At 40.2% G+C, this 23,745-nt stretch overlaps 1 protein-coding gene across 1 annotated transcript; it reads right to left on the reverse strand.

The window, feature by feature from the left end:
• Positions 1–17,984: 17,984 nt before the first annotated feature.
• IFNB1 (interferon beta 1) lies at positions 17,985–18,590 on the reverse strand. The gene has a single exon (XM_067742432.1). It carries the CDS (start codon positions 18,540–18,542, stop codon positions 17,985–17,987), a length of 558 nt encoding a protein of 185 aa, XP_067598533.1. The 5' UTR covers positions 18,543–18,590.
• Positions 18,591–23,745: the final 5,155 nt, after the last annotated feature.

A 23,745-nucleotide genomic window follows, 5' to 3' on the forward strand; every position in this document is an offset into this window, starting at 1 on the left:
GGCAAGGACCTCTAGTAACGTGATAAGAGCCATTAAATATAATATAGTGTGAAGAGTTATCTAGAAGGACTGAGTCATCCCTCTGGGAATGGGGAAGGTAGTGAAGAGCCACGGACATCCTCAGAGAGTAGTTGGTCTTGCAGGAGGTGAGTTGGAGAACGCTGTCCAGGTGGAGAGAACATTCTTGTCAAAGACATGGAATGGTCCACATTGGAAAGGCATGGAGAGGTCCACAGGTTAAAGTGAGGGTGAACTGTGCTCAGTGACTGGATATAAGAGCAGAAATAATTACTTAAAGGCGGAAAACCCTTCTGGTGAATGACTAGTGAAACCAGTCAAGATACAGTTTTGAAATTCTTCTTTGAGACATTATGCTTTGAATTTATTTAACTGGGACAGATTATAGTGTGAAAACACTGTGAACACCAACAATTGATGAATGAGTAACATTACTAGGAGTGAGTCATAAAGGGACAGTGGGGTGGGGCAGGACTAATGTTTATGGAGAACCAATTATGTGCAGGTCCTGTGCTAAATGGTGCACTACTGTGTGTAAGGCAAACCAGAATGTTTTGAAGGAGAAAGCCAATTATGATGGGAATAATTAAAGGGAGTAGAATAGGGCTTCCCTGGTGGCGCAGTGGTTGAGAGTCCGCCTGCCAATGCAGGAGACACGGGTTCGTGCCCCTGTCCGGGAAGATCCCACATGCCGCGGAGCGGCTAGGCCCATGAGCCATGGCCGCTGAGCCTGCGCGTCCGGAGCCTGTGCTCCACAACGGGAGAGGCCACAACAGTGAGAGGCCCGCGTAGTGAAAAAAAAAAAAAAAAAAGGGAGTAGAGTAAAACAAACTATTGTATATGTTTGCTTAGTATTTTCATATACATAATCTTATTACAGACTCAATGTGGGGTAATTATATGATCGTCATTTTATGGGTAAGAAAAGCAAATCTCAGAAAGATTAAAGGTACCAAGGATCACTAACTAGTGGAGGCAATGTTATTGGGTGACGGAGATGCAAGATTAGGGGGACTGTGCTCTAAACTGGAGATGACAAAAAAATTTCATGCCAAATCGACTGGTCTTAGTCTTCTGGAGTTAGAAGGATCCTGAGGCTTCATTTGGGCTGAATGGTGAGGGTACTGTAATCAGCTAGCAATGGCTGCCATGAGATGGGAGGAAGGTGAGTTGCCATCCCTTGTAAATTTTATGATACCTTAGGTATGTGTCTTATTTGCTTGAGCATGAGTGAAGCAGGATTTAAGTCTGGGGTGGTTGAAGGGAGATTAAACAAGAAAGGTGACCACAAGCTATAAAGGAGGCTGGAAAAATGATATAGTGATCTCTCTAAGTTAATATTGTTTTTATAACCTGACATTGTAAATATATTTTTGAAACAAAAACACCACTTTTTTCTCCTTCCTTCCTTCCTTCCTTCCTTCCTTCCTTCCTTCCTTCCTTCCTTCCTTCCTCCTTCCTCTCTCTCTCCTTTCTTTCTTTCTTTCTACCTTCCTTCCTTCCTTCCTTCCTTCCTTCCTTCCTTCCTTCCTTCCTTCCTTCCTTCCTTCCTTCCTTCCTTTCTAGACATGGACAGATAAAATAATTTGTAAGGCTGAAAATTCAGGGGTAGTGATTTGCAATCAAACTTCTAATTGTGGTCTTGGGGACATACGAAAGTTCATCTTTAGGGAAGAGGAGCCCAAGTGAGTGAGACGGCCATATCTTTCAAGTGGTTGTGAGAGACCACAAATGTAAACAGAAAACCTTTACCTCAAATATAAAATGACATCAGGATCCTAAACTAAGCAGTCCTAACTGCAGGGCAAGTCAGCACCTGCTTCACCATGAATGAAAGGGGAACTTCCATCTCTTTGTATTTTTACTGTCTACCCTCCACATTAATGTGATACGTGTGCCTGCCTTTGCTTAGCTAGCAGTGGAAAACCACTTCCCTTCTCTGTGGCCTTGAAAATGACGACCACATGTTGTTCCAGTCTTTTCTCTCAGTTTTATTTTTCAGGTCTTAACTCATGATTGCCTTCTGGGTTTCCGTGATGGTAAGGGAATGTTTTCAATTGAAACAAGAGTTCCTGCCAAAACGAAAGAACATGAAAACATGATTCTTCATCACTTATTTGGTAAATCCCCTGCTCTCCATTTGAAAATCAGAGTTTGGGGGTTAAATTACAAGAGCACTTTCAAGTACTGCTTTTTAAAAAAACTGTCTATGTAAAATCACAGGCAATCTTTGTATGAGCGTGAGTATTAAGACTGTTTAAATGCAATTTATTGAGGAAGACTTTTGAGTGGAACCATTTCTTTCTCCATTAAAGATTGTACTGAAATAAACACTGTAATTAAATCATCCTTAAACTACTATTATGAAATGAGCTGATTTCATTAGAGCATTCTAAGTTGTGGTTGCTGGTACACATTTTAAAACAAATTCTTTTTACTAATGATAAGAAAAGATGACTCTCAAGTTCTTACGTGTTAAGAATTCCTTTGATGGTACCAGGAAATTCTAATCTTAGAATAACTTCTTTTTTCCATCAATTCCTTCATTCCTGCTTATCATCAACATGAAAGTCGGCTTGTATTTAACATAATGGAGACATGTGTGCTAATGAAAACTTTAGCTTTCCTCTTTTCAGTCTTATGTATTTTCTTTTTACTAAGGCTTAATCTGTGTTTGAGTAGAGGTGAGTAGCCGATGTAGCCAATGGCAACAATAGCTAACATTTGTCTGGCACTTCCTGTGTACGAGGAATTGTGCTAGGGATTTACATATAATATCTCATACCTTAAATCTTAGAGATAAATCATTTCATTAGCCCATTTTTATTTTTTTAATTGAAGCATAGTTGATTGACAATGTTGTATTAATTTCTGGTGTACAGCAAAGTGATGCAGCTATACACATTTATATACATATTCCTTTTCATATTCTTTTCCATTATGGTTTATTACAGGATATTGAATATAGTTCCCTGTGCTGTTCAGTAGGACCTTGTTGTTTATCTGTCTTATATATAGTAGCTTGTATCTGCTAATCCCAAACTCCTAATTTATCCCTCTCTCTGCTTTCCCCTTTGGTAACCACAAGTTTGTTTTCTATGTCTGTGAGTCTGTTTCTGTTTCATAAAGAAGTTCATTTTTCTCATATTTTAGACTCCACATATAAGTGATATATCATTAGCCCATTTTTAAATTGATGAAGCTGAACCTCAGAGAGATTAAGAAATTTGTCCAAAGTCACATAATTTATGTGCTGACATAAATATAAGGATTCTTATATAGGTATCCTTATATTTATTTTAATCCAGACCTTTTGCTTTAAACCTATTAAAAAACAGCACGAAAAGTCCTTTACATTCAATTATAATTTTAAAGAGAGGTGGAAACCAGATAAAATGGGAAATCTTTGAGTGATAGAACTAAAATTCATAGGCTCAAGCCGCTTCTGTTTGCTTCACCAGATAGGGAACCTAGTCATGGCTTCAAGAAGGACTCATCTCCATTCTCTGCACTTCAGCCACTCTCTCATAGCTCTGTGACTATGGTTATTATCTTGCCTTCTAGCTGTCTTCTCCAATGAGACTGAGCTCCCCAAGGGCAGGCACAGTGTCTTGAATGTCTTGCATATGACAAGCTGTCCAATTCACATGTATAGAATGAATAGTGAATAAAGAAATGTGCAGGGAGTTGAGGATGCTCATTGTCCCTCATAGGAATGTGTACTAAATACAGTTCCCATCTCCCTGTTAAGAAATGAAGAATTACTAAATAATACCATTGTCTGAGCCTATTAAAGTTTTGCATATCTTTGAACCTTGCCTCTGCTACTTATTAACCACTTGACTTAGAGTAAACTATTGAAGTTTTTAGTACTCAGATCTCTAATCTGCTCTATGGCGAACCTATTTTTTGGAATTAAAATGCTGTATTGAGAAAGATGTGATATATGCAGAGGATATTAAAACTAGACGGTTAGTTATTTTGGCCAGGAGGGAAATAATATTACAACTAGTTAAGGATCATTGTTTTGGAGCACCTGCAAACCTTGTTACTGCATGATCAGACCTGGGGAAAAATCTACGAAAATATATTTTCTCCTATTTTGGTCAGTTAATGGTGGGCAAGGTCACTGATAGGCCATCCTCTATTGGAGGCAAAATGTGTTTCACACACAAACAGGTAGTTTACCACTTAGTATCACAGCCAGGTGCATTTGGACAATGGGTTCCACTGGGACAATGTTCTCCAAGTTGATCAATGACAGCAGTTTATTAAGATCAACAAATCAGAGTTGCAAATTGTTCTCCCACTGCTTCCCTCCACTACTATTTTCTCTGAGTTATTACCATTTATCACTTTCAGCAAATCAAAAGGAAAAAAAAGGAAGAAGGAAAAATCAGGAGAGTTTTTAGACTTGTTGATGAAAAATGTGTTACCGATGAGTGAGATGATGTCTCCTTGGAAGTTATCACAGCTTAATAGTCCATCACACTTGCTCAGAACCTTCAAAAGTCTTTTTGGTACTGTCTCAGTGTCTCTCAATCACTCACCTGTGGGCTGACTGTGTTTTTCTATTCCCAAGTGATGATCAGAGAGGGAAGGAAGATAGAAGAGGGAAGACAGGTTCATTAGGAACTGGTAACAGCTCTCTGACAAGACATCTAAAAATAGAATGCTGTCCCTGTCATCTTTTTCACTGTAGTGTTTATTTGCTTGAGCTACCAGGGAATGGGAAGTGAGAGTCAGCCTAAAAGTCCAGTGTGGGGCACCAAACCTAAAGTGATTTCCGGTGGGAGGCTGGGTTCAGGCAGCAATGTCTGTGAAACTGTATCATGAAAGACAGAAACTTTATTGCACATGGAGTCAGAATATGACGTGTTCAGTCCATTTTTTTCTTTCTAAAAATACATTTGAGATAGCCATGGCTTCATGCTAAATTCTGTCTTTTTGGCCAACCAGCCATGCTCTTGTTTTTACTGACATAGAAGAGAGTAACTGAGCTATCCGGGATTTTGTGCAAATTTTATGAAATTCTACTTTGGCATAAAGATTGCAGTGCTTTGTAATAAAGACTCCCATATTTTAGCAAGGGAAGACAGATGGTAATTGTCTGTAAAGAGAAAAAAAACACCTTCCATACTTAAGCTCTTACTTGTGCCCAAAAAGTCCTACACAGATAACAACGCAGAATGAAATTGTCCACAACCGCCCCTTCACACATGCCTCCCCAAGACAACTGACCCTGGGGTGAAACCAAGGGTTTAGGGTGAAGCAATTTAAAAATGGAACCTTCTTTGTTGATCATCATAGAAAGCATTATAATGAAGCCCAGAGAGGCTGAGCACGCTTGGCTTAATAAGTCCAATGTTATTAGGCCCTAAGAAGTAAGAACAAAGTTAAGTAAATAGAAAGAAAATGAATCTCTCATGCAGACCACATTTATCATTTCAGGGGTAGGGTGTACAGTAGAAAATTAATCCATGGGATTCAACTATGTTGGATTTTAGGAGAGCTCAAGTTGCAGCCCAGGGGAAGAAGCTAATATTGAATATTATCTCCCTCCCCGAGTGTGGCCCCCCTTCCTCAACAGATGCTGAGATCCACACAGAGGCCAATTGGTCTGAGGCCCATTCCCCAAATATATTCTTGTCTTTTAAACTATAAAGTTTACAGCAAATATGATGGAAGGGATGATTTTAACAGACTATGAAGATCTTTATGGCATTTTTAGTTGACTGGTTTTCATCTTGGCTTCATAGCAGTATTTCAAGGAAAGTTGAAGCTGTCTGTGCCCCTGTCTACTGCAGCTGGGGGAAGCTGAGGTGGGAGAGGGGACCCTCTTTCATGGCAAAACCTGACAGAAAAGTTGATAAACTTCCACCCCACACAAAGAAGTACCTAGGGGAGAAGACAAGGAGATATTTCATCTTCCCCTGTATGATGTTATAAAATATGTCCCTCCCCAGCTGAAGTCTGAACCCCCAATACCTGAGAATGTGAACTTATTTGGAAATAGAGTTGTTGCAGATATAATTAGCTAAGTTGGAATGAAGTCATTTACTGGAATAGGGTGGGGCCCCTAATCCAATAAGATTAATTGTCCTTATAAAAAGTGAAAATTTGGATACAGACATGCACACAGATCTCTCAGCATGTAGAGGTGAAGACTGAGATCAGGGTGATGCAGCAGAAGCCCGGGAATGCCAAAGATTCCTACAAACCACGGGAAGTTAGGAGAGAGGCACAGGGCAGATTCTCTTTCACAGCCCTCAGAAGGAACAGACCCTGCCAACACCTTGATTTCCAACCTCTAGCCTCCAGACCGAGAAAGTAAATTTCTGTTGTTCTAAGCCACCTGATTTGTGGTACTTTGTACAGCAGCTTTAGCAAACGAATACAACCTGCCACCAAAGTCTGAATTTCTCCAGGGTTAAGAGATAGTCATCTGCAGGTGAGAGAGGGGACATTGAATAGAACTGTCACAGCCTCGCTGGATGAGCCAGAGAGCAGGGTACATGCCCTACCCCATTAGTTGAAAGCTTGGCAATACCTGCCACTGAATGGGAAAGGCTTCTTGGTGCTCCTAGAAAAAGCAGTTGAAATGTAATCAGACAGGAACAATACTCTGTCTTGTATAGAAATAGATTTATACCTTGCATGTATATAGAGGATGTTAATCTCTTCAGATGACTTCTTGTGCCCAATCTGTCACCCATAGTCCCTGCTTTAGAGACCCCTCATTAGCTTTATGGTGAGCTGAAAAGAGGTTCTAGGGTTATAGGGGTGTTTTATTAATAACACCAACTGTTGTTTCTCAGTCTGATTAAGAATTATAATTTCATTCATTTCAAAAATTAATCCCTGTGATGTTGAAGTTGTGAATATGAAGAGAAAAGAGCATATTAAGGCTGAGAGGATTATGCAGAACTGAATTCCCATCATATGTGTCTATAAACTGACCCCTTCTCAGTCTTAGTTCAGGCCAACATCCCCTTGTGCTCAGATCCTCAGTAGCCTCTTGACCTCCATCCCCAACCTGCTCTAATCCACCCCTTCCAGCTGTGACAGAGTCTCCTGTCTTAAAGAGATCTGACCAGGCCACTCCTCTCCTTAAACACCTGACTCCCCAGGCCCTCAGCATCTATCCCAACTTAAATTCCAGCTTCATTTCCTTCTCACTCTTACCCAATACCTGTTACACTGTCCTTCATGACATCCCCTGAACAGGCCACGTGTTTTCATGACTCTTCTTTTGTTCAGATGGTTCTTTTCTGAAATGTTCTCTCTCCCATTCTTTTCATTTTTAAATGCTACAATCTCTTCAAATCCAAGTTCAAATACTTTCTATGTGAAGGCTGCTCAAACCATCAGACAGACAAATCTGGGCTTCTATAGGAAACTGTTCATTATGTTAAAATGACATTTATCATCATGCTATCATTTTTAGTCATAGACTTATCTGTTTCTTTCCTTGAAAATGAGCTTCTTGAGGATAACATTTGTACCGTGTTTGTCTATGTAAGCCCAGTGCTCAGCAGTGTCTGGTGTGGTGAGGTTGTAGGAGAGTTCATAAATCACTGACCTTGGTTAGTGTGTAAACAGCAGCTCACACAGGAAGAACAAGGAAAAAACCAGTCAGATAAGTACCTCTCCTCACGTCTAAGGATGGGCAGATCTACCTGCACACCTTCACAAAAATTAGCGTGAAGGAATGTGTACATGGGTTACTTTCAAAGGCAGGAGAATGTGTACATGGGTTACTTTCAAAGGCAGGAGAGGTCAGTGAGGCAGTTTATTTTCCAGTTCCCTATAACCCTATTTCAAGGCTCATATAACAAACACTTTAGAAGTTCACCTGGCTTCAGGCATGGCTGAAGCAATATATTCAGGAATGTGTCTTCATCTATCTTTCCCTTCTGCTGTCCTTTCTGGCTTTATTCCTCAGCATTTCTTCCAGTGTGGGACATGTCAGGCTCCCCAGAGAAGAGCACCATCTAAAGGTGTGCAGAACATAAGCTGTGCAGCCGGACGTGGCAGTCCTGGTTCCAAGCTTACACTGAACCAGGCACCTGCTACCACAGACAGAGACTCCTTTTTCCTCAGCGTTCCAGCCAGAGTTCTTCTTGTCACTCTCATGGCCTCTGCTTGTGTCACTCAGCTCCTCCTGACCAGTCACTGTGGCCATGGAGATACCAGTGCTCTCAGTGCCTCAGCTTGGGTCAGAGGCCCATTCACAGAGTTGGGCATGGCCCCAATCCCACAGCTGTCAGTGGTGGTCCTAGATGCTAAGCAGACCACAACAGATGTCCAGTGTAACATATAAACAGCTGAGCACAGTTCAGGCCCATTACAGGAGATGAACAAAGCTGACTCTTCTTCCTATTCACCCTTTCCTACAATCTGTTTTACCCATCTTTTTTCTTGACATTTCAAAGATTTGCAAAACAATTGGTCTTGTTTCTTAAATAGCCTTGCAGAGGCCACTTATAGAATGTTGAAGTTGGAATTTTAGAAGTGTCTTATTTACACTTTGTAATCAGAGATGCTGAATATCCTTTTCCAATATCTGTCAATATGACATTGGTAAAAATGACATTCATTTTTATCCCAAAAGACTTGCTTTTTGTATGAGATTTTGGGAAGGGAGCTCCTTAAGCTTGCTTAATTTTATGTAAGGAATTTCTACAATTTTTACTCACGTTTAATTAAGTTAAACATTGGGCATCTTCCACAGGCAAGGCCCTGTGCTAAACCAAGTCATACATTCTGGACATTAATTTCTCAAGAGTTTGAGGTATGATTATCTCCAGTTTGCATAACTTGCCCAAGATCATACAGCTAGAACGTGTCAGAACCCTCATTAGCTCTCAGGTTTATAAAAACTCCATGTCCTGTGCTTTTTCCACTACAGAAAACTTTTTTTTTTTTTTTTTAATATTTGGACTTTCAAATTCACAGATTTCCATTTCTTGCATTTCTGGATTAGTAAGTCATTTTCTGCTTTGAAAACTATTTGTTTTACCTCTGGATTTTCTTAAAAAAGAAAAGGAGCCAAGAAATTAAAAAGTGAAAGGAAAGAGAAATTTGTTGGGTATTTCCATTAAACAACACAGGCCAAAGAGGGAAGGGATATGGGAACATATGTATATGTATAACTGATTCACTTTGTTATAAAGCAGAAACTAACACACCATTGTAAAGCAATTATACTCCAATAAAGATGTTAAAACAAACAAACAAACAAAAAAAAACACAGGCCATTTTTTGTTCTTAAACATTCCTGTGAGATAACGAAAGCAGCTGGTGTAAGACTTGAAACGGAAACTGCATACAGAGGTTTCTTGCTGGTACAAGGATAAAAGCATAGTGGTCGAGAGAAGGAAATGCAGCCTTGCCAGGGAAAACTATGACTCATGGTTCAGACTATTGCCTCCTAAAACCTGAAGAGAAAATAGTCTCTGTAGAGTCTGGCGAGGGAGCAGATGGGAATTTCCTACTAATCTCCAGAGAGCAAGGGAGAGAAAGTCCTTTTATGAAAGGGTGGGGATGGAAGGGAGACAAACTTCTTGAGGTAAGAGAGCAGCCCCTTCTGCAGAAGGTCCTCATAGGCATTTGGAGCAAAGCCAGGAGCTAGAGCCACTTGGCCATAGAGCTCCTCGTGCTCTCTTTAAACCACAAGATCAGTGCTATGTTTTTGGATAAAAATAACAGTTTGGCAGGTAGTAGATGATTACAGGTAGTTGAGAGTATGGTGTCGGGTTCCAAATATGTCTCTGTACTTACCAACTGTGGACTTGGGCAAGTTACTTAAGCTTACTGAGCCTTGGTTTTCTTATGTGTAGAAAGAATACAGTAATACTTTCCTCCTAGGGAGGAATCCTCTCAGAAGGATTAAATAAGATGGTATATATTTATAACACATTTAGCAGAGTCCCTTGCAGAATGTATATCCTTAAGAAATGTAGCTATTATTGTTGTGTTTGCATTATGCTATTATAGCAGATGTTTGCATCTTAAAGAGACAACTTAAATATAGTTACCTTGATGATTCCTCAAAAATTAAATATGGAATTACCATTGATACAGCAATTCCACTTCTGGTTAAACTCATGTCTTTATGTAAATTACCCCCATGCCACTTTGCTCTTGAGGTCTAAAAGGTAACTAATGCAACAAATTCAGGTTACCATGCTCAATTAGAGATTTAGAAAAAAATACAAATACCTGGGAGTCAAACGGGTATTTGTACACCCAAGTTCAAAGCAGTACTAATCAAAATAACCAAAAGGTGGAAGCAACTCAGATGTCCATCAATGGAGGAATAGATAAACAAAATGTGGTATATACATACAATGGAATATTGTTCATCCATAAAAAGGAAGGAAATTTTGACACATGCTACAACATGGCTGAAACTTGAAGACAGTATACTAAGTGAAATAAGTCAGTCACAAATGAATAAATACTGTATGAGTCCACTTATATGAGGTACCTAGAGTAGTCAAATTCATAGAGACAGAAAATAGAATGGTGAAAAAAAAAGAAAGTAGAATGGTGATTACCAGGGGTACGGGTAGGGGGAAATGGGGAACTAGTGTTTAATGGGTACAGAGTTTCAGTTGGAGAATATAACAAAGCTCTGGAGTTGAATGGTGGTGATGGTCGCACAACTATGTGAATGTACTTACTGCTACAAAAATGTACAGTTAGAAATGGTTAAAATGGTAAATTTTATACTACTTATAAAGTGCTCTAGGCTTTTTTTCAGAGTTTTAGCATGAGAGGATATTGACCAACTTCTTGGGCAACCTTTTAAAATATGAAAGACTATTGCAGTGTGACATAAAAGCCTCTTACAATCTAACTGCTGACAACGTTGAACTTAGACTATAAGATAATTTTTCCTTTCTGAGGGCCTATTAATTTAATCTTATCTTGGACTCTTATTAAGAGATCTTAAGCCATCAAACAAAGTATGCTGATTCTGACAAAGGGACACACGATGCGTTGGCTCCATTCTACTTTGTATTTGTTTTCTTATATATTTTTAAGAACTTTAATGAAGCGTAACTGACATCCAATAAACTGCATATTTAAAGTGAACACTTTGATTGGTTTTGACATATATGTACACTCCTGAAACCATCGACAACAACACAGAGAACGTATCCATGTCCCCCCAAAAGTTTCCTCATGTCCCTTTGTAGTTTCTCCCTCCATCTCGTTCCTCACTCCCACCACCCCCATCCTCAGGTAACCATTGATCTGTTTTCTGTCATTATAAACTAGTTTTCCCTTCTAGAATTTTGTATGAATGGGACAATACAGAATGTACTCCTTTTTTTGGTCTGTCTTATTATACTCAGCATAATTTCGAGATTTATCCATGCCATTGTGTTTATCAAGGATTCATCCTTTTTAATTGCTAAATAGTATTCATTATCTGGATATACTACAATCATTTTATAATCATTCATTTGTGATGGGCATTTGAGTTGTTTCTAATTTGGGGATATTACAAGTAAAGCTCCTACAAACATTCATATACAAGTCTATGCATAGAAACATGCTTTCCTTTCTCTTTGGTAAATAACCGAGTGGAATGGCTGGGTCGTATGGTAGGTGTATGTTTACCTTTTTTAGAAACTGCAGAATGATTTTCCAAAGAGACTGTACAGTGTTTTATTTCCACCAGCAGTGTATGAGAGTTCCAGTTGCTCTACATCTTTACCAATTATTGATAGGGTCAGTCCTTAGCCATTCTGGTAAGTATGCAGTGGTGTCTCATTGTGGCTTTAATTTGCATTTCCTTAATGCCTAATGATGTTGATCATCTTTTCCTGTCCTATTAGTCATCTGTGTATCTTCTTTGGTGAAATGTAGTCAAGTCTTTTACTGGGTTGTTTTACCATTTTTGAGTTTTGAGAGTTCTTTATGCACAGATGTTAAGTCCTTTATCATATATGTGAACTACAAATATATTCTCCCAGTCTGTAACAGGTCTTTAATTTTCTTAAGAAGGTCTTTTGAAGGGAACTCCATTTTTTTCTTATTCCTAGGCTAATTGTTGGGGGATATAATTTAAATAATGCATTTTGAGTTTCCTAAGAACACCCTACACAGAGAATTATAAAGTAAAGCAAAAATTTTGAAACAGAATGCCAACTGAGGCCAAATTTGCTGATTTGGTGATAATTGTTTGATGGGAACAAGTGTTTGGAGTACTATCCATCAAGTCAATTAACAAATTAAGTGATTAACGTGGTCCTGCTAAATTAAGAGTACACTTCTGTGCTGGCAATTCTAGTCCTATCTCAGAGTTTGATTGTTTTAAACTAACTATTCTAAGAGATTTTAGACAATTAAACTCATATTTATAAAGCAACAATTAACATTGAGAAAAAAAAGGATACATTCATAAAACAATTTCTTTTTCAGGCTCAGTAAGCACCGGTACGACAGATTTAGAGAAAATGTTTGCAATTAGCAAGACCTGGTTCTGGATGCCCTTCACCTTCCGACTCCACTACCAGCTGTTGACTCTCTGTCTCATAACTAGACTAGTCGACACAGAAGTCCGTATCAGTGAGGGCCTTGCCTTCTCTGCTGGACAGACCTCAAGTGTGTCACATACAGAACTGGACCAGGATGGCTGCTGGACATTCCTCAGGAAGGGTAGTGGCTATGGTAGGTCCTCATGTAATCAAATGGGCTCCTGTGTAATTAAAAACCATTTCACATTCATTATCTGATCTAAACCACACACATACACACAAGCACACAAAAAAAAACCTATGAAGAAGGCTTGCATGTTTCCATGTACTGATTTACTATTCATCTATCTCTTTGGTACAGTATTCATTCAAATATATCACTCACTTTTATTGGGTTATTTTCTTATTGTTGAGTTTTGAGAGTATTTTTTAATATATTCTAGACACAAGTCCTTTATCAGATATGTGATTTGTAAATAGTTTCTCCCAGACTGTGGCATGTTCTTTTCATTTTCTTCAGAGCATTTTATAAACAAGGTCCTGCATCAGATATATCTCAGGGCCTAAAAGTGCCTAATGACACCCAAAATTCCTAAATACCAGCTTTGTTAAGTGCGAAAAATACCATACAAATGTACACTGATATTACCCTGTATCTACATGTCCATATGGTTAGGCAATATTTACGTAATATTTATGTTAACCAAGATGTTCACCAGGCCCTTCGAACGGCTTAAGAGTAGATAAAACTGCTCCACCCCCTAATCCATGTCCTCTCCACGATTTCCTTGGGAGGTAGATGGGTGGAGGTGGGAAGTGGCTCTGTTGTCATGGCTCTGCCTGCTGTCCCCACTGATTTGGTTCACGTATGGACATCTAGCCAACGTCTGCTTGTTTCCCCATACCATTTCAACCCTGGACACTCTATGATTTCTACAAACACGGGGACTTTGTGTGGGTAGCCACCTCTACTGAAGGTTTGAAGAAGATGGAGGACAGGATTTCATCACATCAGTGCACATAATTTCAAGTTGCCTGTGAGACATCCTTGTTCTTAAAAGTCCTTTGTTTGCCCTCATCAGAAATTTTTCACTGCTGCCTTATTCCAGGGAGCATCAGAACTCCAACACCATCGGCTGTGTTTCTCTCTCTTTCCTCCTTAAAAACAGACACCCAAAAACATGCTATTGATGTTGTGCTGTCTTTTGTGTTGCCACGTCCACAACCTCAAGATCTCACCTTGTATCTCAAGGGGCCCATTCGATATTCTCCTAAACAAGTGCTTTTCTAGGGAGGTATTCTGGTGCCAGCTAAAATAATCACTTCACTCCTCATATGTAGCTATCTATGAAGATATGTTGCCTTATATGTGGCATAGTTGTTTAACATATGCAAATACTCAAACATGAGGTTTTAGGTTAACCTCCGGCATTCTTATTAGAATTAATATTAATTGTCATTTATCCTCTACTATGATGAACATACTTTTGATATTCTGGATGGACCAGAATGCTCAGCAGTGGCACAGTTATTCACAATTCTGCAGAAGAAGCCTCTCCTCTGTCCTCTAGTCCCCTGGACACACACAGAGAAGGCCTTTCTAGGGCTGCCCCAGCCTCTCACTTTCTCGGCCAATTTAGCTGTTCGGTCCGGGTGAACTTCTTTTTTAATTTTTAAATTTTTTACTTTTTATTTTTTTAAAAATCTTTATTGGAGTATAATTGCTTTACAATGGTGTGTTAGTGTCTGCTATATAACAAAGTGAATCAGCTATACATATACATATATCCCCATATCCCTTCCCTCTTGCGTCTCCCTCCCATCCTCCCTATCCCACCCCACTAGGTGGTCACAAAGCACTGAGCCGATCTCCCTGTGCAATGCAGCTGCTTCCCACTAGCTATTTTACATTTGGTAGTGTATATATGTCAATGCTACTCTCTCACTTCGTCCCAGCTTACCCTTCCCCCTCCCAGTGTCCTCAAGTCCATTCTCTATGTCTGTGTCTTTATTCCTGTCCTGCCCCTAGGTTCATTAGAATATTTTTTTTTTAGATTCCATATATATGTGTTAGCTTACAGTATTTGTTTGTCTCCTTCTGACTTACTTCACTCTGTATGACAGACTCTAGGTCCATTCACCTCACTACAAATAACTCAATTTCGTTTCTTTTTATGGCTGAGTAATATTCCATTATATATATGTGCCACATCTTCTTTATCCATTCATCTGTCAATGGACACTTAGGTTGCTTCCATGTCCTGGCTATTGTAAATAGAGCTGCCAAGAACATTGTGGTACATGACTCTTTGAATTATGGTGTTCTCAGGGTATATGCCCAGTAGGGGGATTGCTGGGTTGTATGGTAGTTCTATTTTTAGCTTTTTAAAGTAACCTCCATACTGTTCTCCATAGTGGCTGTATCAATTTACATTCCCACCAACAGTGCAAGAGGGTTCCCTTTTCTCCACACCCTCTCCAGCATTTATTGTGTGTAGATTTTTTGATGATGGCCATTCTGACTGGTGTGAGGTGATACCTCATTGTGGTTTTGATTTGCATTTCTCTAATGATTAGTGGTGTTGAGCATCCTTTCATGTGTTTGTTGGCAATCTGTATATCTTTGGAGAAATGTCTATTTAGGTCTTCTCCCATTTTTGGATTGGGTTGTTTGTTTTTTTGATATTGAGCTACATGAGCTGCTTGTATATTTTGGAGGTTAATCCTTTGTCAATTGCTTCATTTGCAAATATTTTCTCCCATTCTGAGGGTTGTCTTTTGGTCTTGTTTATGGTTTCCTTTGCTATGCAAAAGCTTTTAAGTTTCATTAGGTCCCATTTGTTTATTTTTGTTTTTATTTCCCTTTCTCTAGGAGGTGGGTCAAAAGGATCTTGCTGTGATTTATGTCATAGAGTGTTCTGCCTATGTTTTTTCCTCTAAGAGTTTTGTAGTGTCTGGCCTCACACTTAGGTCTTTACTTCACTTTGAGTTTATTTTTGTGTATGGTGTTAGGGAGTGTTCTAATTTCATTCTTTTACATGTAGCTGTCCAGTTTTCCCAGCACCACTTATTGAAGAGGGTATCTTTTCTCCATTGTATATTCTTGCCTCCTTTATCAAAGATAAGGTGGGTTTATCTATGAGTTTTCTATCCTATTGATAAGATAGAAAACCCCAATATATCCATTGATCTATATTTCTGTTTTTGTGTCAGTACTGTTCTGTCTTGATTACTGTAACTTTGTAGTATAGTCTGAAGTCAGGGAACCTGATTCCTCCAGCTCCATTTTTCTTTCTCAAGATTGCTTTGGTTATTTGGGGTCTTTTGTGTTTCCATACAAATTGTGAAATTTTTTGTTCTAGTTCTGTGAAAAACGCCATTGGTAGTTTGATAGGGATTGCACTGAATCTGTAAATTGCTTTGAGTAGTATAGTCATTTTCACAATGGAGACCGGGCAAACTTCTTTAGCATCCTCTTGGCTGCTCTAGGCATGCCTTTCACTCTGCATTTTGATGTACGGATCTTGTTTTTGACTCCTAGGCAAAAGGAAGCACGGCTGTGGAAGGGCTTTTGGCAGAACTGGGGTGTGGAGTCTCAGACTGTGGGGAGTTGTGGGGAGAGGGAAAGTTATCATTTTACGGGACCTTGCCTGGCTTGGGAGGACAGCAACAGCCGCAGACCCACCAGGATGGCACTTCTCTGTCCCACAGCTGGTGTTTTACCCAACTTGAGTCACAAGGGGGAGCCCCGAGCTCATTGTCTGCACGATAGTGTCTGCTCTGAAACTTTTGACTAACATTTCTTCTCAAAGCTGAATCCCTTAAAGGGAACACAGACTTCTGTGCTGCTCTAGGAGAAAGCTCGTAGATACAAATAATGTTGTATATGATTCTTACCTTTGTAATTCTTTTTTAACCTCCACTCACTAGCTATATGAGCGGGGGCAGTTACTAAACCCCTTGGAGACTTGGTTTTCTGTAAAAGCAATTACAGTATCATCCCTATCTGAGGGATGCTTTTTTTTCTTTTTGGTTCGCCGGCCTATTAACCATTGAGGCCTCTCCCGCTGCAGAGCACAGACTCCAGACGTTTACCCAGCCGTTCCGGGGCACGAACCCATGTCCCCTGCATTGGCAGGTAAACTCCCAACCACTGCGCCACCAGGGGGGGTGCCTTCGAAGAGGACTAAATCCAGTTACATAGGTAGGAGCTCAGCTCAGTGCCTGGATAGTAGCTGCTAATGACAGGAACAATCAAAAATTCAGATTCCCAAAGGGTTCGCTACAAAGACAGAAACCCAGCCATGCTGGCCAGGTTCCAAAGAGCTCCTAGGGAAACTTTATTTCCTCAGGGTAAGCCCTGGAATAAGTGAGTGCCCCCTGTCTCCCACCCGAATTTCCCTTTCTCCCATGCTCCCTGGTTTTTCACTTGGCCTAAAACAACTTAATCTGCTGCACCTGTCTTGCATTTGACTTTAGAGAGTATGTAGCTTCAGAGATGCAGAGCAGCAGAAAAAACAGATAGGATAGTCCTGAAATTCTGTATGAACAGGGAAGGGGGAACCAGGAGCAGACTCGCTTTTCTGAAAAAAAAAATGGGGAGAAAACCTAGCCAGACAGCAGGGGTATCAGGCAGAGTTCTTTCTCCCTCTGGTGTCTGTACCCTGGAAGTCGACAGAGACCCCAGCTCTCCTAAGACACCCATACATCTTGGCTGTACCATGAAGAGTAAAATAAAGGGACTGCTACTTAACAGTGTCACAGAAGTGCCTGGGACTTCTCACTCTTAGGCTTGGCCAGAGGAGGGGGATGGGTACATAAATATTTTAAAATCCTGTGGGGCATGGGGAGGGAAGCAGAGCACCCCACAGATAATAGGGATGAGTTTAGGACAAACACAAGAGCTGAAATATTCTCCTGGTTACCCTGACAGCCGTCAAATTCTAACTTTAGGGCCAAAGAGCCTGGGGCACAGTGTAGAAGCAGTAGGCACCCCTGCTTCTAGTTCCACAGTCACTTACCTGGCTCTCCCATTTTAATTCTGTAGAGGCTCAGGCCACATTTCTTCTCCTAAAATCCCGTCCCCTTATCATCTTTTACCTTGTATATTCCACACGGCTTCCTTGTATTTCAAATTCCTTGAAGGTAGGGCCCGGAAATTCTACTATTCTGCAGGCTTATTTTAAAAAGAACGTCTCCTAGGTGATCTGCAATTTTTAATATGATGGTTACATAAATCAAATTGAAATGAAAACTGCCATGTTGACTTTTGTTTCATAAAAAGTTTATTTCCCATGGTAAAATTTAAATAAATAAATAATATATAAATTAATTTTAAAAAAGCTTAAAGTCTTTAACTGTCCTTTCAAATCCAGTGCATTGCCTGTCAGTTCCTTAAAGAACCTCCCCTGGCTGAAGAGCCTGACATCATTGGCAGCATTGTCCGTTCCCATAGCCACAGGGGGGAGTTCTTCAATTATGGAGGTAATCTGTAAGGCGGTTAAGGAAGGAAAAGTTCCTGAGGATTTCCACTCGCACTACTGTCCAGGCACAGTTGCTGTACTCCTTGGACTTCAGGTACTGCATGATCTGCAAGTAGTATTTCTTCAGGTGAAGAATGGTCACTACACTGGTGAAGTTTTCCTTCTCCATTATTTCCTCCAGGATTGTCTCCAGACGATCCATCTGCCCATAGACTTCCACAAGGAGGTTCTCAGTGATGGTCTCAGTCCAGCCGGTGCTAGAGAAATTTCTTCTGAGCATACCAAAGATCTGCTGGAGCATCTCATAGGTGACCAATACGGCGTCTTCCTTCCGGAACTGCTGTGGTTGCTTAATCTCCTCAGGGACCTTGAAGTCCATCCTGTCCTCGAGGCAATGTTGAGGCATTCCAGGTAACCGCCGCAGGAGTTTCTGACATGCCAAATTGCTGCTCCTTTGTTGGAATTGAAGCAATCTGTAGCTCATGGAAAGAGCTGTGGTGGAGAAGCACAACAGGAGAGCAGTTTGGAGGATGCACCTGTGGGTCATGATGAAAACAGGAACAGCGTTATCTGGTCTACTACTAGATGCTGAAGCCAAGTCTTCAGGAGTTTGCAGTGTGAATGTCCTTTCTCCATGAGTGTGGTCTACTTATACAGCATGGCCCTCCACTCTTCCTGTTGGAGAGGAATTTCCCACTTTCAGTTCTCCCTTTCAGTTTTCCTATGTCATTTAACTTATTAGTTGTCTCTAAAATTCTTTTTCTTTAAGCTCCTTGTTATTTTCTTTTATCTATATTAGGGGGGAAAAGATATACAAAGGATTTCTAATGTTTTGTAAAGTTTCAGTGAAATGCTAAAGAAAAAAATAAGCCAAATCATTTTGAACTTGACTATTACAAGGTTCTTTAATTTGGAAAGGATAGTTTTCTTTTTCTTTTTGCATATTTTGAGATTTGGGAGGTAGTCTTTGTTTGTAAGAGAGTTTTCTTTTTCCTAACAACTAGATTTAATTCCCAATACACTATTACAAATCAATAAATACATGCAGTTTATTATTTTTAAAAAGACAGCTATTTTTCTTCTAACTAAAATAGAATGATGTCAAATTAAGTTGATCTGAATTTTTTTTGTAGGGCCTTAACCATAAGCAACGAGACAACACATAACTTTTTCATCCTTAATTTATTGCTTTATCTGGTAATCTCAGCTATCCAGAATATAACTGAAAACTAGAAATTAAGTAATATCTCTAAGCAGGCAAAATGAATGTTACATGGGCCATGCATAAAAGTCCATGGTTCCTCTTTAGGGGGCCTTTGTGACCATTATTGAGGGCCAATGTATTTTTTGTACATACTTCTAACAATCTAAGTGTCTGATTTTCCATTTGCATCAAAATCTATACCTCATATTAAAAGAAGGTCCAGAAGGAAAATGGAGGAAAACAATCAAGTAATCAGGGGATTTTACTATTGAGACAAGTGGTTCTAGCTCAATATTTCTGAGACCGTTTTTGAATTCGAGTTTAGTAACTGATTTTGATAAGAGAGGACTCAGTAAAAAGAATCAAATTATGATTTTTTGTCCTGCTTATATAGACAGGTAGATGTAGAGTACATTTTTAAAGACTTCAAGACAAAAATAAGTTCTAATAATTATGATACTTAAAGTAATAACTTTCAGTTTTCAGGAAACCTTGCATTATCTTTCAGCCTGAATTTACTAAATCCACACTGTGGGCAGCTGTAGCATGAGCTGCTGCAGACTGTAATCCTCACTCTCATGGATCATACAGTTAAGCAGGGGACAGAACATTTATCAAAGAAATACACAAAACTAAAAATGCAATGGTAACAAATGTTACAGAGGAGGAGTAAGTGATATTGTGTGTACCTATGATATAAGGGGACCTATGATATAAGGACATAATGTAGTAGAAGAAATCAGAGAAGACTGCCCTGAGGTAATGACACTGGAGCTAAAATCAGAAGGAAGATCAGATGGGACTGCATATGCAAAGGCCCTGTGGTGGGAGGATGCATGGTAAGGTAAAGGACTAGACTGAAGACCACTGTGATTTTCAAGTCAGAGATGGTCAGAGAATGTTTGTACCTGGATTTTTCCCCATGATAATAAGATAGCTATGAGAACAAAAAAATAAACTCAAAATGGATTAAAGATCTAAATGTAAGGCCAGACACTATAAAACTCTTAGAGGAAAACATAGGCAGAACACTCTATGACCATAAATCACAGCAAGATCCTTTTTGACCCACCTCCTAGAGAAATGGACATAAAAACAAAAATAAACAAATGGGACCTAATGAAACTTCAAAGCTTTTGCACAGCAAAGGAAACCATAAACAAGACCAAAAGACAACCCTCAGAATGGGAGAAAATATTTGCAAATGAAGCAACTGACAAAGGATTAATCTCCAAAACTTACAAGCAGCTCATGCAGCTCAATATCAAAAAAACCCAAACAACCCAATCCAAAAATGGGCAGAAGACCTAAATAAACATTTCTCCAAAGAAGATATACAGATTGTCAACAAACACATGAAAGAATATTCAACATCACTAATCATTAGAGAAATGCAAATCAAAACCACAATGAGGGGCTTCCCTGGTGGCGCAGTGGTTGAGAGTCCGCCTGCCGATGCAGGGGACACGGGTTCGTGCCCTGGTCCGGGAAGATCCCACATGCCGCGGAGCGGCTGGGCCCGTGAGCCATGGCCGCTGAGCCTGCGCGTCCGGAGCCTGTGCTCCACAACGGGAGAGGCCACAACAGTGAGAAGCCCGCGTACTGCAAAAAAAAAAACAAACAAAAAAAACAACACAATGAGGTATCACCTCACACCAGTCAGAATGGCCATCATCAAAAAATCTACAAACAATAAATGCTGGAGAGGGTGTGGAGAAAAGGGAACCCTCTTGCACTGTTGGTGGGAATGTAAATTGATACAGCCACTATGGAGAATAGTATGGAGGTTCCTTAAAACACTAAAAATAGAACTATCATACCACCCAGCAATCCCACTACTGGGCATATACCCTGAGAACACCATAATTCAAAAAGAGTCATGTACCACAATGTTCACTGCAGCACTGTTTACAATAGCCAGGACATGGAAGCAACCTTAGTGTCCATCGACAGATGGATGGATAAAGAAGATGTGGCACATATATACAATGGAATATTAGCCATAAAAATAAACAAAATTGAGTTATTTGTAGTGAGGTGGATGGACCTAGAGTCTGTCATACAGAGTGAAGTAAGTCAGAAAGAGAAAAACAAATACCGTATACTAACACATATATGCATATATATGGAATCTAAAAAAAAAAATGGTTCTGAAGAATCTAGGGGCAGGACAGGAATAAAGACGCAGATGTAGAGAATGGACTTGAGGACACTGAGAGGGGGAAGGGTAAGCTGGGACGAAGTGAGAGGGTGGCACGGACTTATATATACTACTAAATGTTAAATAGATTGCTAGTGGGAAGCAGCCGCATAGCACAGGGAGATCAGCTCAGTGCTTTGTGACCACCTAGTTGGGTGGGAGAGGGAGGGTGGGAGGGAGACGCAAGAGGGAGGAGATATGGGGATATATGTGTATGTAGAGCTGATTCACTTTGTTATAAAGCAGAAACTAACACACCATTGTAAAGCAATTATACTCCAATAAAGATGTTTAAAAAACAAAAGATAGCTGGGAGACAGGATTATTAAGCATTTTCAAAATTTTGTGCACTTTGTTTGAAAGAATTTAATTAAGGTTACTTAATTTTTAGCCTTTCTTTTGTTTTATTCACGTCTAAATTTTTTTCTATAATGACCATATGTTACTTGTGCCATTAGAAAACAAAAAGCACCTAGTTATATTGAAGAGCAGGACACAAAACTGTACATACTATGTAACTATGTAGAAGTATGTACAGAAAAAAAATAAAAGGAAATATACCAACATTTTAATAGTGATTATGTTTGATTTATGAAACTAAAGGATGATTTTTTTTTTGCGTGGTTTTTCAATTTTCCACAGTGAATGTATTCTTTCATTATTGATTAATCTACAGTAAAGAAACAATAAACCCAGCATTTCTGGTTACTCTGCATCTTATGTGGGTTTCATTCTTTCTGGCCTTTTAATCTTTGCATGCCATCTCTGAACAGAATGTCAACCATCTCATGAGTTCTGCACAATGGATTTTAGAGAAAGCTGTTCCACTTTTTTTTTTTTAATTTATTTATTTATTTTTGGCTGTGTTGGGTCTTCGTTACTGTGAGCGGGCTTTCTCTAGTTGCAGTGAACAGGGACTACTCTTCATTGTGGTGCACAGGCTTCTCATTGTCGTGGCTTCTCTTGTTGCGGAGCACGGGCTCTAGGTGTGCAGGCTTCAGTAGTTGTGGTATGTGGGCTCAGTAGTTGTGGCTTGCGGGCTGTAGAGCTCAGGCTCAGTAGTTGTGGCGCACCGGCTTAGTTGCTCCGTGGCATGTGGGATATTCCCGGGCCAGGGCTCAAACCCGTGTCCCCTGCATTGGCAGGTGGATTCTTAACCATTGTACCACCAGGGAAGCCCCTCAGCTATTCCACTTTAAAATGCCCAGTTGTGTCAGTCATTGAATAATTCCTCAAGGTTTCTTCTTTTTTAAAAGGATACTTGGATTAGCCTGGAATCATCCATGGCTCACACACAAAGGCCAATGCAAGGAGTCACAGAGGTCAGTCAACCTAGAAGTGGTCCACTGCACTCAGGGAAGGGAGGTTGTCTGAGGAGTCTGGTCACTGGGGCCTGCCCCTCCAGGTTGACTTGCAAATTCATGTAGAGCTGACCTCCCCAGGTGTGACAAAGGGCCTGCTCATCCTGCCCACATCCAACAGCTTCTGATCCTCCCTGCTAAGAGAGTTCATACCCTAATGGAATAAAAATAATAGCAGTGGCATTAGTAGCAGTAGTATTAGTTACCATATACTGAACACTTACTATGTGCCATTCTCTGAATAATCCTCATAGTAAACCTTTGAGATGGGTTATTGTCATCCCCATTTTAAAAGGGCAATACTGAGGCTCAGAGAGGCTAAGTAACGTGCCCAAGATACACACAGCTAATAAGATGGGCGGATTGCAGTCAAAGCTGTGCTCTTTCCTTATGCCACAGTTAGAATATGAAGCAGACCATGGCCAGTGCCTTCATATAGATACATGGTACAAACCGTGGTGACAACGCTAACTCTCAAAGGAAAAAGGAATTATAGCTGATGGAGAGGATAAGGAGGCAAGCAGTGCAACTTAAGAAATGGTGGCCATGGTGCAGGCAATATGGTGGAGGTCACTCTAGATCAGCGCTGCTCAGAAGAAATATAATGTGAGCCATATATGCAATTTATTTATTTATTTATTTTTGGCTGTGTTGGGTCTTCATTGCTGTGTGCGGGTTTTCTCTAGTTGTGGTGAGCGGGGGCTACTCTTCATTGTGGTGCGCGGGCTTCTCATTGCGGTGGCTTCTCTTGTTGCGGAGCATGGGCTCTAGGCACACGGGCTTCAGTAGTTGTGCCATGTGGGTTCAGTAGTTGTGGCACATGGGCTCTAGAGCTCAGGCTCCGTAGTTGTGGTGCACGGGCTTAGTTGCTCCGCGGCATGTGGGATCTTCCTGGACCAGGGCTTAAACCCATGTCTCCTACATTGGCAGGCGATTCTTCACCACTGTGCCACCAGGGAAGCCCCCATACATGCAATTTAAAATT

The sequence above is a fragment of the Pseudorca crassidens genome, chromosome 7 (assembly GCF_039906515.1).
Source record: "Pseudorca crassidens isolate mPseCra1 chromosome 7, mPseCra1.hap1, whole genome shotgun sequence".
Taxonomy (NCBI): domain Eukaryota; kingdom Metazoa; phylum Chordata; class Mammalia; order Artiodactyla; family Delphinidae; genus Pseudorca; species Pseudorca crassidens.

Bases quoted from the DNA above. Each gene is read 5' to 3' on its own strand.
- IFNB1 (XM_067742432.1), bottom strand. From the start codon at position 18,542: ATGACCCACAGGTGCATCCTCCAAACTGCTCTCCTGTTGTGCTTCTCC.